This window comes from Marmota flaviventris, chromosome 10 (genome assembly GCF_047511675.1).
Source record: "Marmota flaviventris isolate mMarFla1 chromosome 10, mMarFla1.hap1, whole genome shotgun sequence".
NCBI classification, from domain to species: Eukaryota; Metazoa; Chordata; class Mammalia; order Rodentia; family Sciuridae; genus Marmota; species Marmota flaviventris.
The window spans coordinates 78,401,217-78,417,104 of record NC_092507.1 but is presented as its reverse complement, the minus strand read 5'-3'; the positions used below and the strand labels follow the sequence as shown (position 1 = coordinate 78,417,104).

At 35.9% G+C, this 15,888-nt stretch overlaps 1 protein-coding gene across 2 annotated transcripts in view; it reads left to right on the top strand.

Annotated features, from left to right (window-relative positions):
- Glmn (glomulin, FKBP associated protein) overlaps window positions 1-15,888 on the top strand; it is a 49,883-nt gene that overhangs the window by 7,444 nt on the left and 26,551 nt on the right. For both annotated transcript variants that reach the window (XM_027935148.2, XM_071618046.1), the window contains 4 exons: window positions 6,583-6,699; window positions 8,130-8,238; window positions 9,237-9,474; window positions 11,365-11,467. In XM_027935148.2, the coding sequence (XP_027790949.2) occupies window positions 6,583-6,699; window positions 8,130-8,238; window positions 9,237-9,474; window positions 11,365-11,467 (567 nt within the window). The remainder of the gene's footprint in view (window positions 1-6,582; window positions 6,700-8,129; window positions 8,239-9,236; window positions 9,475-11,364; window positions 11,468-15,888) is intronic.

Sequence of the window (15,888 nt, the reverse complement as noted above, 5' to 3'; positions counted from 1 at the left end):
AAATAGAACTGCAGATAAACATTAACCTAGGTCTGTCTGAGCTCAAAAAATAAAATAGAACTACATGACATGGGAGAGGACATAATAAAATAAATATTGAAAAAAGCATCCTAGTTACCACCTAGGTTTGACTCTTCTTTTGATAGCTCATCCTTCTTTTTTTATTATTAGTTGATCCTGCAATCTCATCCTTCTTCTTGTAATTTGCATATGAGTTTGATGGTATTTCCACAAGTAAGTCTCAAGGCCCTTATGATGCTCATCACTCATTAGCCTCCAGGTGTGGAAGAACCATTGTCACAGATGTAAGGATAGCTAAACTGGAGTTCTGGATATCAGCTGTTATGGACTTTGAGCCAAATCATCTTCTTTTTGGTCTGTAGAAATCGCTTTAGTTAGTCTCTCTCGAATCCAAATCGGCTGCTGTTTTCCCTGTGGAAACACACAAACAGATATCCGACTCCAGACAATCACTGGGTCAGGACCTTTCCATTGTCCTGTTAGAATATCCTTCCAAAATACCTTAGGCTTATGTACATTTTTTGGACACATGTGCCTTTCCGCAGCACTAAGCCCTGATGAATCCAAATTTAAAAGGTTTAATGTGAAAAGGGTTATGTTAAGTTTATCTTTGGGGGATATATACCCCTTCCCAATTCCATCTTTTTGTTTTAATAAATACATTTTAATAGTTTGGTGAGCTCTTTCAACTATGCCTTGTCCCTGTGGATTATACGGGATTCCTGTTATGTGAGTAATGCCAAATGATGAGCAAAATTGCTTAAAAGAAGTAGAGGTATAGCCAGGGCCATTATCTGTTTTTAACTCTTTTGGAATGCCACAGTGGCAAAATTTTGTAAACAATGAGCTATAATATCTTTAGTTTTTTCTCCAGTATGAAGGGAGCCCATCAAAAATCCGGAAGAAGTATCAACTATAACATATAAATATTTTAATTTTCCAAATTGTGGCAAATGTGTGACATCCATCTGCCAAATATGATTAGGTATGAGTCCTCTAGGATTGATTCCAAGATTAACTTGTGGTAAAAAGGTCACACAATTTTGACATTGTTTTATTATTTGTCTTGCCTTTTCCTTGGTTATTTTAAAACGTTTTTGTAAAGTTTTAGCATTGACATGGAAGGATTTATGAAAATTTGTAGCTTCTTCTAATGTCAAAAAAATATGTATGTCATGTGTAGTTTTATCTGCTAAATCATTGCCTAAACTAAGGGCTCCAGGCAATCCTGTATGTGCCTTGATATGTCCTATAAAGAATGGATCTTTTCTATCCCAAATTAAACTTTGTATAGTGGAAAACAAAGAGAAAATAGTAGAGGAAGGGGAAATCCTACCAGCATCTTCAAGGGATATAATAGCATTAACTATATATTGACTATTGGAAAATAAATTAAATATAGAATCTTTATACATCACAAAAGCTTGTAATACTGCATTAAGCTCTACCTTTTGAGCTGATTGTTTGGGTACTAAACATGTAAAATCTTGATCAGGGGTAACTACTGCTGCTGTACCATTACTTGACCCATCAGTAAATATATTTGGAGCATTCATGATAGGTGTTTTTCTTGTCATTTTTGGAAAAACTACAGGATGCGAGGACCAAAAAGATAACAAAGGATTAGATGGTAAGTGATTATCAAATAAACAATTAGATTTGCACATGATTATTGCCCAAGTATTTAACTCATTAGCTAACTCATCAATTTGATTCATAGTATATGGAGTAATAATTTTATTGGGAGAAATTCCAAACACTCCCTTTGCTGCTCTTATTCCTTTGAGTATTAATTGTCCTACAGCCTCAGGATACCTAGTAAGAATAGTGTTAGGAGAATAAGATAAATGTATCCATAATAATGGACCTTCTTGCCAAAATACTCCTGTAGGAATATTTTTTGTTGGTAGTACAATAAATAATAAAGGCAAACTTTTATCAGTTCTATCCAAATGCATATTTTCCATATATGTTTCAATGAGTTTTAATGTCTTTCTTACTTCAGTCATTAACATGCGGTGTGAATTTGGATCTGATGGACCTTTTAGAATATCAAATAAAGGTCCCAACTCTCCTGTTGGTATGCCTAGATAAGGCCTTATCCAATTTATGTCTCCCAACAACTTTTGAAAGTCATTAAGTTTTTTAAGTTGATCTACTCGTATTTGAATTTTTGGTTGGCGGACCATGGTTTAGGATAGTAGAACTCCTAAATAATTTATTGGATAATTTAATTGTACTTTATCTATTGCTATCTCTAGATTATAATTTTTTAATAAATTTGTAAATATGGCATAACATTCTAACAATATGTTTTTATCTTTGTGTGCTAATAATACATCGTCCATATAGTGAAATATTTGTAGTTCAGGATTTTGATTAATCTTTAATATCTATAACTAAAACATACCAGGTTTTTGGCAAAGCAGACAATTGGGGAATCCCCGATTGAGCAGGTCCCATGATAACCATCTCATTATTAATAGCTCTTAAATCTTGCAATAATCTCCATTTGCCAGATTTCTTTTTTGATGACAAAAATGGGAGTATTATGGGGAGATACAGAAGGTTGTGTATGTCCTTCCGCTAATTGTTGTTTGACTAGGTCATGGGCTGCTTGTATCTTTTCTTTAGTCAGGGGCCACTGAGGAACCCATACTGGTCTTTCTGATTTCCAAGTAATTTTTATTGCCTCAGTGACCCCTTCTGAAAACCCAATCCATGTCTATTTATTCCTTGATCTATTTGAATTGTTGCTGCTATACCTTGTTTTTGTTCTCCTAATCTTTTTTTCTTTCCTAAAACCTTGTCTAGCCATAATAGTGGGCGCATTTGGATTGATGTTATTTGTTAATGTTAGTCCTAATTGATCTAGGACATCTCGTCCCCATAAATTTATAGGAAGATGATCCAATACATATGGCTGTATAGTTCCTTCACATCCTTCAGGATCCTTCCAATCTAATATCATAGAACTTCTATGGGGATTAGTCGCCACTCCTAGGCCACGAAGCGTTTGAGTGGCTTGTTGTAATGGCCAGTGTTTTGGCCATTCTTGGCGGGAGATAATGCTACGGTCTGCACCTGTATCCAGTAGCCCATTAAATTCATGTCCTTGAATATTTAGTTTTAGCATGGGCCGAGAATCTAAATTTAAAGAAAGCATAGCCCAATCTATACCTGTAGAGCCTAATCCCCTGGAACCTCTTTCTACTGAACGACTGGGAAATTTTTCAAGCAGGCTGAGTATTATCAACAATTGTGCGATTCTGACTCCTCGTGAAATTACTGATATACCCCTAGGAGAACTGGCTATACTTTTTATTTCACCTTCGTAATTAGGGTCAATTACCTCAGGACTTATCATAAGTCCTTTTAGAGTAGAGGAACTACATCCCAACAACAAGACTACTGTTCCTTGGGGAAGAGGTCCTTTTACCCCTGTGGGAATGATTTGAACTCCCATCTCTGGAGTTAGTACTGCTCTGGCAGAGGCGCAGATGTCCAACCCTGCGCTCCCTCTGGTTTGTCTAATAAGGGATCTAATGGATAATGTGTCCTGGGAACTACCCTGATGGTATTGTTGGGTTCCTCCAATGCCCTGTATATTTGTGGTCGTGGGCCCTGGAGCATTGGGCCCCGCTGTCCGTTTTTTGGCATTGGAGTCCAATGTTTTCTTCCACGATATCGTGGGTAAACACCTGGTCCTTGTTCGTTTCTTGACAATGGAGCAGTAGTCTGAGAATGGCACTCAGAAGCCCAGTGTCTCCCTCGTTGGCATTGTGGGCAAATATCCGGTATTCTACCTCTTTGATACCTAGTTTTGTTAAAACCTCCTCCTATGGGGCAACTCCTTCTAAAATGTCCTGTTTGTCCACAATTGTAGCATGTTTTTGGCCTGGCTCCCAATGCCTGTTGTACTGTAGCTGCCACAATTTGCCCCTATTCATTAATGTCTCTACATAGTTTAATGTATGTGTTTAAATCTGTATTTCTCCATGGTCTAATGGCCTCCCTGCACCATTTATTTGCTTGTTCATAGGCTAGCTGTTTCACTAATGGCATTGCTTGTTCTGCATCCCCAAAAACTCTGGTAGCTGTTTGCAAAAGTCTGTCTACAAATTCTGCATAAGGCTCATTTGTCCCCTGTATTACTTTGGATAGTTGACCTTGCAAATCTCCATGCCCTTGTGAAGTTTTCTATGCCTTAACCGCAGCTGAAGCGATTTGTGAATAAATGGCAGGATTGTATTGAATTTGTTGTTGCTGGCCCTTATAAGGTCCCTCTCCTAACAGCATCTCTATATTTCTCTGAGGATAACCGGCTGCTTCATTTCGCCTAGCCGTTTCCATACAAAATTCTTGATTGGCAATCTTCCACAGTAAAAACTGTCCTCCATTTAGCACAGCTCTACACATACTGGCTCAATCTGCTGGTGTCAAGTTCAAGTTGGTAATAATTTCGACCATACTTACAGTGAAAGGTGCTTGAGGACCATAGGTTGTTACAGCCTCTTTCAGCTGCTTCACTGTTTTGAAATCTAAAGAATGGTGAATTTGCTGCCCTCCTTCCTCCTGAAATACAGGGCATGCTAATCTTTGAGGTCCTGTCTCAGGATCCCATCTATCAATTATGGGGGTTGGGGGCCACCCAGCATATGTCGTTTCCATAGGTGGAGCTGTTGGTTGAATACTTACGCCCTCTGGTGATAGAAAGGGGTTAGTAGCAACCTCCTGTTGTAACTTCTCCCCTAATAGCCCTTTCTCCTCTAAACTTTTTTCCCTTGTCTGACTGACTAAGATGTCTTCTTCTAGACTAAGCAAACAGGATTGTACCATCGTCCATAATGGTAATGTGCCAACTGACAGAGTTCCTGGGCTTTCCTTTTCTATCCTTTTTAAATCACCAAGATGGTTCCATTGTGATATATTTAACAACCCCTCTTTAATGAACCAGGGGCTATACCTTTGTATCGTCTTAATGTATGCCCTGACTGTTCTTGATTTTACTGAGATGCCTCCTTCCTTTAGTAATTTACTTAACGCCCTTTTGGTTTGGTTCTTAATAATTTTTAATTCCATTTTTTCGTTACAAAGTTACCCCTCACTAAGATAATGCAAAATAAAACCGAGACAAAAATGAAACAAAAATAGAAAAAAAATTCATTATATCAGCCTTTCTATCCTCCTGCAATGTCCATCTCGTTATCTGTTCCTTAGACGCAAATAGTTTTTCCTCAGATGTGAGCGGTTTTTCTTCTGTCCCACCCATCTCCAGGGACAGGCAACTTAAAACAAAAGCAAAAGAAGAGTCTTTAAATGGTTACCCATCCTCTCGCACTGTCCTCAGGGGCGAGCAGTTTACCTTATCACTTATCCTTAGGCGTTCCCAGTATGGGCCACCATATGCTGTTGTCCGGCTGGGTGAAATAACTGGGAGATGACAAGCAACTTGAAGGTTGAAGTGGGAACTACTTTATTGCGAGTGAACTCAGCGGGAACTGAGCGGGAACTCAAAGTAGCAGGTACCCTAGGTAGCAGGCACCACCTCTCTGCCGGACTGCAGAGGTACATATACCCAACCTATTACACACAGCTTAACTTAATTAACATAAACTAGATACAGCAGTCAGTCATTAAGGAATCCTTATCATCTTAATGGCTCGCTGGCATTGGCTCAGAAACCACTCCTCCTAGCATACTGCCAGGCGCCATCTTAACCTGGTTGTGGCCTTCATCACATATATATTGTTTTGTTTTTGTTTTAATTGATTTTTTTTTAATGTGGTGTCAAGGATAGAATTCAGTGCCTCACACATGCTAGGCAAGGCACTCTACCACTGAGCCACAACCCCATCCCTTGTTGTTTTTAAAGAATCACCCTAGAATGTGAACTGTGGTGATACAGATCTTATTTGATCTATTTCTCGCTTTGTTTTTGGCACCCAGAATATTATGTATTATATACTTGGTAAATGTTGATGAGTTGCAGTACAAAGCAGGCTAGAGAATTTAAGGATATTGTTTGTAATTTTGAAAATCAATGACTAATAATGAATGCCAGTCACTAATGGTAAAGCATTCTGAAATGTCTTTGCAAAAAGAAGCAGAGAAAATTAATGAAGTCACAGCCTTTCATTTTATATAAATTACAATGATTATATTCAGGGATTCTCCAGGAACTTTTAAAGGTTGACAAGCATTGACTGTATTTCTTTGACTCAGGAGAGCAAAAATTCTCTGTGGAAGTTAAGTACTTGCTCTTCTCAAGCATTAATTAATTAGAGGAACTATTTAAATCCTGAGAAAAACCAAGTTCCCTGATAGTAAGTAAAGACCCTTTTGCCTTATCTCAGTGAAAAGCTTAACAATTATTTTTAAATGTTGATATCTGTTGACATCCAACCCTAGGAAGTAGTCGGCTGTGGGCCTCAATTGTCTCATTTTTCCTATTTCAAAGTAAATTCTAAGCTAAGCCAAGTTAGAAAAGCATGCTATGAGAATCCTGTAGATGGCAGTGTTTGCTTTACTCTGAATTTTTTTTTTTTTTTTTTTTTTTAGGTCATCATTAAGACTATGGGCTGGAATCTTATTGGTCCTGTTGTTCGGTGCCTTTTATGGAATGATAAAGATGATAAAAGAAAAGATTATTTTCTGATGCTTGATTTATTGGTAAAGGTATGTTAATAACCAAGTTCTCTTTGTCAAAACACACAGCAGTATTATTATTATTTTTAATGTCTAATTCTTATTTGATAAGAAAATTTTTAGTTCATCAAGATATATAAGAAGAAAATTCTGGAGAGAAGCCCAGTCTTTTTGTTGTTGTTTGCTCTTTTTAGATTACATGACAATAGGGTGTAATTCACATATTATACATGCATGGAGGAGGAGAAGCCCAAACTTAATTGGATGGGCAGTTCCATTTCCTAGGAAGTTGTATTTTAACAAGTACCCTTATTGTATAGATGTATTTTACAGAAATAATGCAAGACAACATTGATTTTTTTTTTTTTTTTTTTTGCAATATTGAAACAAAATCAAATATCAGTGCTCTTTTCTCTGTGGAAATTCCTTTCATATCCTCTTTTTTGTTGTTGTTGTTGTTGATGGACCTTTATTTTATTCATTTATTTATATGTGATGATGAAAATCAAACCCAGTGCCTCACATATGCTAGGCAAGTGCTCTACCACTGAGCCACCATTCCAGCCCTCATATCCTCTTAAAAATATGAAAAACCTAGACTGTACGTGATCACAATAGAAGTATGAATGGGAAGTAGAACACAGTTCAGTTGTGACTCTCAATTTTTAGAGACCATTGGTAAAAGGCTAGTTGAGTTATAAGTCAATGTACAACTTTTTTAAAAAATATTTATTTCCTAGGTGTAGATGGACACAACACAATGCCTTTATTTTTATGTGGTGCTGAGGATTGAACCCAGGTCCTACCCGCGCTAGGCGAGCACTCTACCACTGAGCCAAAATCCCAGCCCTCAGTGTACAACTTTTAAGAAAGAATAAATTCTGAGTTAAAAAAGACATTATAAGAAGCTACTTGGAGATCAGTACAGGTATATACAAATATGTATTTGGAAAAAGAAGACTATGAGAGTTTTTTAAAAATACAAGACAAATAGGCTGGGGTTATAGCTCAGTGGTAGGAGTGCTTGCCTAGCATGTGTGAGGCCTTGGGTTTGATTCATAACACTGCAAAAACATAAACAACACCCCCCACTAAAACAAAACAAAACAAAAAAACAACGAGGCAAGCAAGGTGATAAAATATGGCCATTCAGAAAGCAATGCAAAATTTTATCTGTCTGGGAAGTGAAAAGGAAACTCTAAGGTAGTCTAAATACCCAGCAACATGGAATAGGAAGCTCAAGCTTCCTATGTGGGAAGCTCAAGCAATCTAAAGCAGCATACGGAAGCTCAAAGGAAACCTGAGCTCTGGTGATTCGCTACTTTTCTAATTGTATGAAGCATTTTACTGTTAAGCAAAAATAATTGTGTTTTCTCAGTATATGCTTTCTTTAAAATAGTAATCATGTGGCTTTAAATGCAACTTGTATTAAACAGGTTCAATTGTGAATATTTTTATAGTTATGTAATCCAAAGGAATTATTGTTGGGTTTGCTTGAACTGATTGAAGAGCCCTCTGGAAAACAGATATCCCAAATTATTCTTCTTTTACTTCAACCTTTACAAACAGGTAATTATCATTTTGTTATCAAAGTAGTTCTTGTTTATTTGTGTAAGTACCTTGATGTTTGCCCCCAATGTCAATGCTACACCAAAGTAAAATTTATGACAAATTATTGAGTATTCTGCTTACACTAATAAAAGCAAATGCCAATTTGAATCTTGCTGTTGTGTTGTTACCCAGTAAACACTTTGTTGAACGTCATACTATTTGTTCATGTGCTATATTACAACCTGTAACTTTCTGGTTAATCTTCTTACCAGTGGTTTATATCTAGAATTTTCCTTTGAAGCAAATTTAAAGGGTTACTCTGATGTCTGCAGTACTCAGTCTGACAGTATTGTGGTAGTTTTGTATCTTGGTTAAGAATAGTATCAAGCAGACTGTTCAGCCTCTATTTTGGAAGGTTGGGATTAAGAATAGCAAAGGTATGACTGAAGAGTGAAACTAGGAGTCATATGGAATGATAAGACTCCATGGCTAAGTGGAATAGTAGAATTGATAAGTAATGGATCTCAGCAACCAAGACAGTATTTATCCATAAGAAGAGGTTATTTTTCATTTTAGGAAATATGTATATCTCAGAGTCTGATAGAGTGACCCAGCATCAGAAATTAGAGTAAATTCAATTTAAAAATGAATGTTCCTGAGTTTTATACTACTTAAAACACTCAATCTTCTTGGGAAAAAAATACTAGCTCCCATTTGTACACTACTGTATAGCTTACCACTCATGGAAAGAATGTGTTTCTGTTTTAAGTATGTAACCTGTTACAAACACACCTAAACAATATTTCATGGCATCAGTTTTAAGATGCTTCATTAATTTCTGTATCACCGCGAAAAAAAAAGCACTCCCAATTAAGCTTAGGATATTTCATCTTGATGTCAGAGTTGTTAAAATGTGAGGAAAGAAGGTATTTATAATTGTACATATTGAATTTCTTGTCCTTTGTTTAGCATACTTGATGAGGCTATCTCAAGTAACAACCTGGTCTCTATTGTAGTGATTCAGAAACTTCGCAACAATAAGGCATATTCAGTTGGGTTAGCATTGTCTACCCTTTGGAGTCAATTATCTCTTCTTCCTGTTCCATACTCAAAAGAACAAATACAAACAGATGACTATGGCCTTTGTCAATGTTGCAAGGCCTTAATAGAGTTCACTAAACCTTTTGTGGAAGAAGTTATTAATGACAAAGAAAACAAGGAAAATGAAAAATTAAAGGATGAATTACTGAAATTGTAAGTATATATTTAAAAAACAGCTCACAATGAATTTACTTTGTTAAGTTATTTTATATTTGTCATGCAACTATAAATCTAGTTTTAGATTTGAATTTTAAAAGACTAAACTGTTATATCTTAAGCTGATATAACATGACATTTAATGAGTCATTCATATTTTTTAAAAAATATAGGCATTGTGGTGCATGTCTGTAATCCCAGTGGTTCAAGAGGAGGGGGCAGGAGGATTGCAAGTTCAAAGATAACCTGAACAATTTACCAAGGCCCTATACAATTTAGTGAGACCCTATCTCAAAAAATAAAAAGTACTGTGGACGTAGCTCAGTGGTTAAGTATCCCTGGATTCAATTTGCCAGTACCAAAAAATAAAATAAATAAATAAAACCAAGTCTATTCATTTAATTTATTTCATATTCTTTTATGTGCTGCTTTTATTCATCTTAGTATAGTGAACAATGAAAGTGGAGAAGTAGATACATATAACTCAAAAGAATCTACACTGTGAGGAAATTGTGTTTTTATTGTCCCTGTGAAAACAGCAGAAGGACCAGCAGACAGTTAAACATTCAGCTCTCCATGAAAACAAAGTATTCACACAATAGTATTTACTCGGGGTTACTATGGACTAAACATGCAGTGTTCAATGTGGCTATCAAAATACTGGACATATAGTTGGTCCAAATTAAGATGTGCTCTAACATATCATGTGGACTTCAAAGATTTGATATTCTCCTTTTTTTTTTTTTATGTTTTAGTTGTCAGTGGGTCTTTATTTTATTTATATATGGTGCTTGGGATCGAACATAGTGCCTCACACATGCTAGGCATGTGCTCTACCACTGAGCCACAACTCCAGCCCCAGATTTGATATTCTTTAAAAACATAGTATAATACTTCAGTGATTTTTTTATATTGATATGTGTTGAAATATTTTAGACATATTGGGTTAAATTATTAAAATTAATTTCTCCTATTATTTTTCATGTGACTACTAAGAAATCTTAAAAATGGAGCTTGCATTATATTTACAGGACAGCACTAAACTAGATTATTTAATTACATAGACTAATAACCTTTTTTTTTTTTTTTAAATCTTGGAGAATTTAGCTAGTGTTAGCTTTCTATTGTTGTCAGATTAGGACATTAAAAAAATTTTTTTTAACCACTTATGAAACCCATTACTTTATAAAAGAAAAGATTTTAGGGAAATAGGAAAGGCTTAATCACAGAATAAAATTTGATTTTCTAAGTAAAAGAAATAAAAGTTTATGAAAACATGAACTAATGAATAAAACATCTTGGACTAGCACTGGTTAGTTCTCAAACATTCAGAATCCACTGGAACAGTCTATACATAGAAATGAATTTCACTATGTTGGGTCTAGCAAGGTATTTTTCATGTTCTCTCAATTACTAACAAGATAATTCATCAGCCATTTTATAGGCATTGAATTATTGGTGCTTAGTCCATTTGTGCTGTTGTAATAGAATATCTGAGACTGGGTAATTTATAGTTAATAGAAATACATTGACTCTGAGCTCTGCAGGCTGGGAAATTGAAGATCAAGGCACCAACATCTGGTGAAGGCCTTGAGGTGTCATCTCAGAAGGGTGGAGAGACACAGGGGGGCTGAATTCACCCTTTTATAACAACAGTAATTCCTCCCGTAAGTGTGGAGCCCTGGACTAATCACCTATCAAAGATCCTATCTCTTAATAATGTTGGAATGGCAATTACATTTCAACATGAGATTTGGAGGGGATAAGCATTCAGACCATAGCAGTGCTTATTTTACTTTTCATGTAAAACTAACTTAAATATGAAGAATTGGCATTTTATACTAGGCAAGTGTTGATTCCTTAATTAACCTATTTCTCATGCCTTAGTTGTTTCAAAAGCTTGAAATGCCCTTTGCTGACAGCACAATTCCTTGAACAATCTGAAGAAGCTGGAAGTGATCCGTTTAGATGTTTTGCATCTGAGATAATAGTAAGTACAGCTAATTTAATCTACAAAATGTGCTATAAACTTAAATGTTATCCTTTTATGTTCTCATATACTATATGTGTGTATGTAAATTGATTATTTTTTAAAATATATTTTTTAGTTGTAGACGGACACAATAAATACCTTAATTTTATGTTTGTTTGTTTGTTTATTTTTATGTGGTGCTGAGGATCAAATCCAGTGCCTCACACATCCCAGGTGACCGAACCACAACCCTAGCCCTTGATAATTTATTAATAAAGAAATACGTGGTTTTGTAGAATATAGGTAAGTAAAAAAGATGAAAAATAGAACAGTTATAATTTCACTACAGAAAGACAAATACTATTAACACCTTCCAGAATTTTTCTGCCTATGTATTCTTATATAAGAAAATGTACATGCATATTGTTACTGTCTAGAGGTGATGGATTCGTTGTCTCCATTCAGCGAAGAATTGAAGAACAGGACACAGAGATAGCAAGCAAGAAGTAGTTTTATTGCAAAAGCAACAGAAGTAGAGAGATAGACTTCTCTGAAGAGACAGGGCCCCAGAGCTGGGACTCTGTGGGGGAGTTTTGGCCTGTTCTTTTTAAGGTCTCTGGAATTTCCTCCTTTCCTTGTCTCCTCCCCCTCCCACAGTCTTCTCACTATTAGTGATCGGTGCCTCCTCTGTCCATGTGTTTATCTCTTGGGTCCCCCTCTTAGGAGCACAAATGTGAAAGTATCAGTCTGATTGGGTCCCCTGCTTGTGTCCAAAACCACTTTGTCAAGCAGGAAGTTGACCTCATCAGAAGACCGTCTCCATGCTCCCTGCTGTGGACATCCTCACTCAATATCTTGTCCTGGCTGCCTGTGTCCTTGTACATCTCCCTCAATATATACATTTCTTAAAGACTATCATATTTGCCAGGCTTGGTAGCATACGCCTGTAATTCTTTCTTAGCCAAGGCAAGAGGCCTGTGCAAGTGGCCTGTGTGACATCATTTCCCTAGTACACGTATGAAGACATGTATGGTTGACTCTAGTTTGTGTACAATCAGAGAAATGAAAAATTGTGTTCCATTTGTGTATTATGAATTGAAATGCATTCTGCTGTCATGATAACAAATTAGAACAGATAATTAAATTAATTAATTTTTTTTAAAAAAAGAGGGCTGGGGATAGGCCCTGGGTTCAATCCCCAGCACCACACACACACACACACAAAAAGAAAGAAAGAAAAGCCAAAGCAAGAGGATTGCAAGTTCAAGGCCAGCCTCAGCAACTTAGTGAGACTGTCTCAAAATAAAAAGGGCTATGGTGGCTCAATGGGTTTAATTCCCAGTACTATGTACACATACACACAAAGCCTAAGCATATTTATACACACACACACACACACACACACACATTTTTGTGATCTATTTTTTTCTCTTAATATTACTTTTCCATTGGCTTTAGTATTATATGATGTGGATTTAATATAATATATTAATCTGAATCATGAAGTCAGCATTTAAATTATTTTCAGTTTTTCATTATTATGAACAGTTCCAACTTTTTTTTTTAACAGTTAAGTCTGTGATAAGTATTCTTATAACTAAATCTTTGCATACTTGAAATTCTTAGAAATGATTTTCTGTGTTCCTCAAATTCCTCATTTTTAAAGGTCATGAAAAATGTTATCAGAGTAGCTCCAGAAATAAGTTTTATTGTAAAACAATTTGGCTTCTTGTATCCAATAGTATTTTAAGCTGTGCAAAGATTCTGTATCAGAGAAATGATCTGAAATATAGAAAAATGTGTACTTAAATCTAATAGTCATGAATTTCAAGAGAGCCATCATTGGCTCTGTGGCTTTTTTCAGTCGTGTTTGTTTGTGCAGGTGTAGCATTGGAGGAAAGTTAGATTTAATTAGATTGGGATTTTGAGAACTATTGAGTTCTACAAAGCAAGAGAAGGGCAAGGGATTGAGCAAAGTGATCACTTTAATTACAATGGAATTTAACTCCTGGGTAAGAGGGAAGTTAGGACATAAATTGAGCACAGTGAATGCAGTATTAATTAGTTGAAGATAGTGGTGTGGTTGACAAATTGTTGGAGTTACTAATTGGAGTAAATTGAAAAGTAAAAGTTAAAGTAAAAAAAAGGAAAAAGTTAAAGAACAGGATACTTGAATTAGTATTATTTTTTTTTTTAATATTTTTTAGGGGCTGGGGTTGTGGCTGAAGTGGTAGAGTGCTCGCCTAACACGTGTGAGGCACTGGGTTCGATCCTCAGCACCACATAAATATAAAATAAAGATATTGTATCCACCTAAAACTAAAAAATATTTTTAAGAAAATATTTTTTAGTTGTAGACAGACACAATACTTTTATTTTATTTATTTTTATATGGTGTTGAGGATCGAACCCAGTGCCTCACACAGGCCATGCAAGTGGTTGTTCACCACTGAGCCATAAGCCCAGCCCTAAAATTAGTATTATTAAGGAAAAGTTGTAGTTACTAATAACAATGTTTGGGGTATGGCTATAAAAGTGGGTTTTCTAAAGGAGAGGTTAGAGCCATTTGTGGTGGTGCACACATATAGTTCCAACGACTAAGGAGGCTAAGGTAGGAGGATCACAAGTTCAGGGCCAACCTCAGCAACTTAGTGAGACCCTGTTTTAAAATAAAAAAGGCCGGGATGTATCTTAATAGTAAAGTACCTCTGGGTTCAATTTCTAGTACCAAAAATAAAAAAGGAATGATATTGGCTAATTTATATTGTTACATTGTGTGCATGTGTGAATATATAACAACAAATCCCATTATCATGTACAACTATTATATACCAATAAAAATATGGAAAATAAAAGAAGGAGACGGTAGAGGCCAAGATTACTGGACTAGACAAAAATAAAATATCTAAGATTCACCTTAGAACATCTTTGATTATAAGAGAATAGAAATTCAGTGGAGTAGAAAAGGGAATGAAGAGAAAGGAGGGAGATGAGAAAAAGAAAGAGTGGAGGGCTGGGGTTGTGGCTCAGCAGGAGAGTGCTCGCCTTGCACATGGGAGACCCTGGGTTTGATCCTCAGCACCACATAAAAAATAAAATAAGGGGGCTGGGATTGTGGCTCAGGGGTAGAGCGCTCGCCTAGCATGGGCGGGACCCGGGTTCGATTCTCAGCACCACATAAAATTAAGGCATTGTGTTGTGTTCATCTATACCTAAAAAATAAATATTAAAAAAATAAAATAAGTGAAATAAAGATATTATGTTCAACTACAACTAAAAAATAAATATTAAAAAAAGGAAAGACATAACTTTCCTATGTACATATATGAATAAACCACAGTGAATCTTATCATCGTATACATCCATAAGAAATTAATTTTAAAAATACAGCTATGGGAACTATGGGTAAATGGCAAAAATATCAATAGAAGGAAGGAACAAGGAGGTAGGGAAAGAGAAAAGGAAGGAGAGGTACTGGGATCTGAATTAGAACAACATATATTCCATGCTTTTATAATTGTATCAAAATGGATTCTACTGTCATGTATAACTAAAAAGAACACCCCAAAAAAGTGGTATTGAAAAGCCAGTCAAAGAAGTGACCTTGAGGTCTAATGACTACAACAAGGAGCCGGAGAGGTAAAGTCACAAGAAAGGAGTTTTAAAGCTGAGGGATTTTAGAGAGGATGGAAAAGAATGGTCTAGAGGCAACAAGGAGAGCAGGTATACTTTCATGCCTAGTTGTACAGTGGGTATGGATTTTTAAAAAAGCAACCATTTAAGAGAGTTGTAGAGAAAACAGTTTCAGCAGAGAACCAGATTTGGAAAATAGGTAGGAAGACCATTTAGAGAATAATTGATTTTGCCAATAATTGTAAGATCCAGAAGCCATGATTTAAGGGTTTCTGAAATTTGAGCAGAATTGAGAAAAGGAATCAGAGGAGGAGGGGATCCCAGAAAATTGTGGAAACTACATTCTGAGGATGAGAAATAACTTTGTGATTCATGTAACTAGGGGTACATAGTTTAATATGGTTAATGATGATGCTCAAGATAGTAGTGAAGAAGCTGTGAGTGATGAAGGATTTTTCTAGGAGCATATGCAATCTTGGGCCTTTTCATTGTTGCCATGCTGCACTACAGTATAATGTTCTGGATATAGTGTAAGTACCACCATATGTGGTAGGTATATTCTATTTTGAGAAGATGGCTGTGAAAGTTAGAAACTGTTAAAGGGTATTAAACCTGGGAATAATACAAAGAAATTCTTTGGGATTCATCATTTTAATAGAATATAAATTTAACTGGGATAAGATGGAAGTAGAAAGCCTAGTCAGGTATTCATTGGGAATTGAGAGACATGATAAGAGCCTAAGTGTGTATAATGGTAAAGAAGAAGAGGAGCAGGCAGATTTGAGAACTTTGAGATCATATTTGCA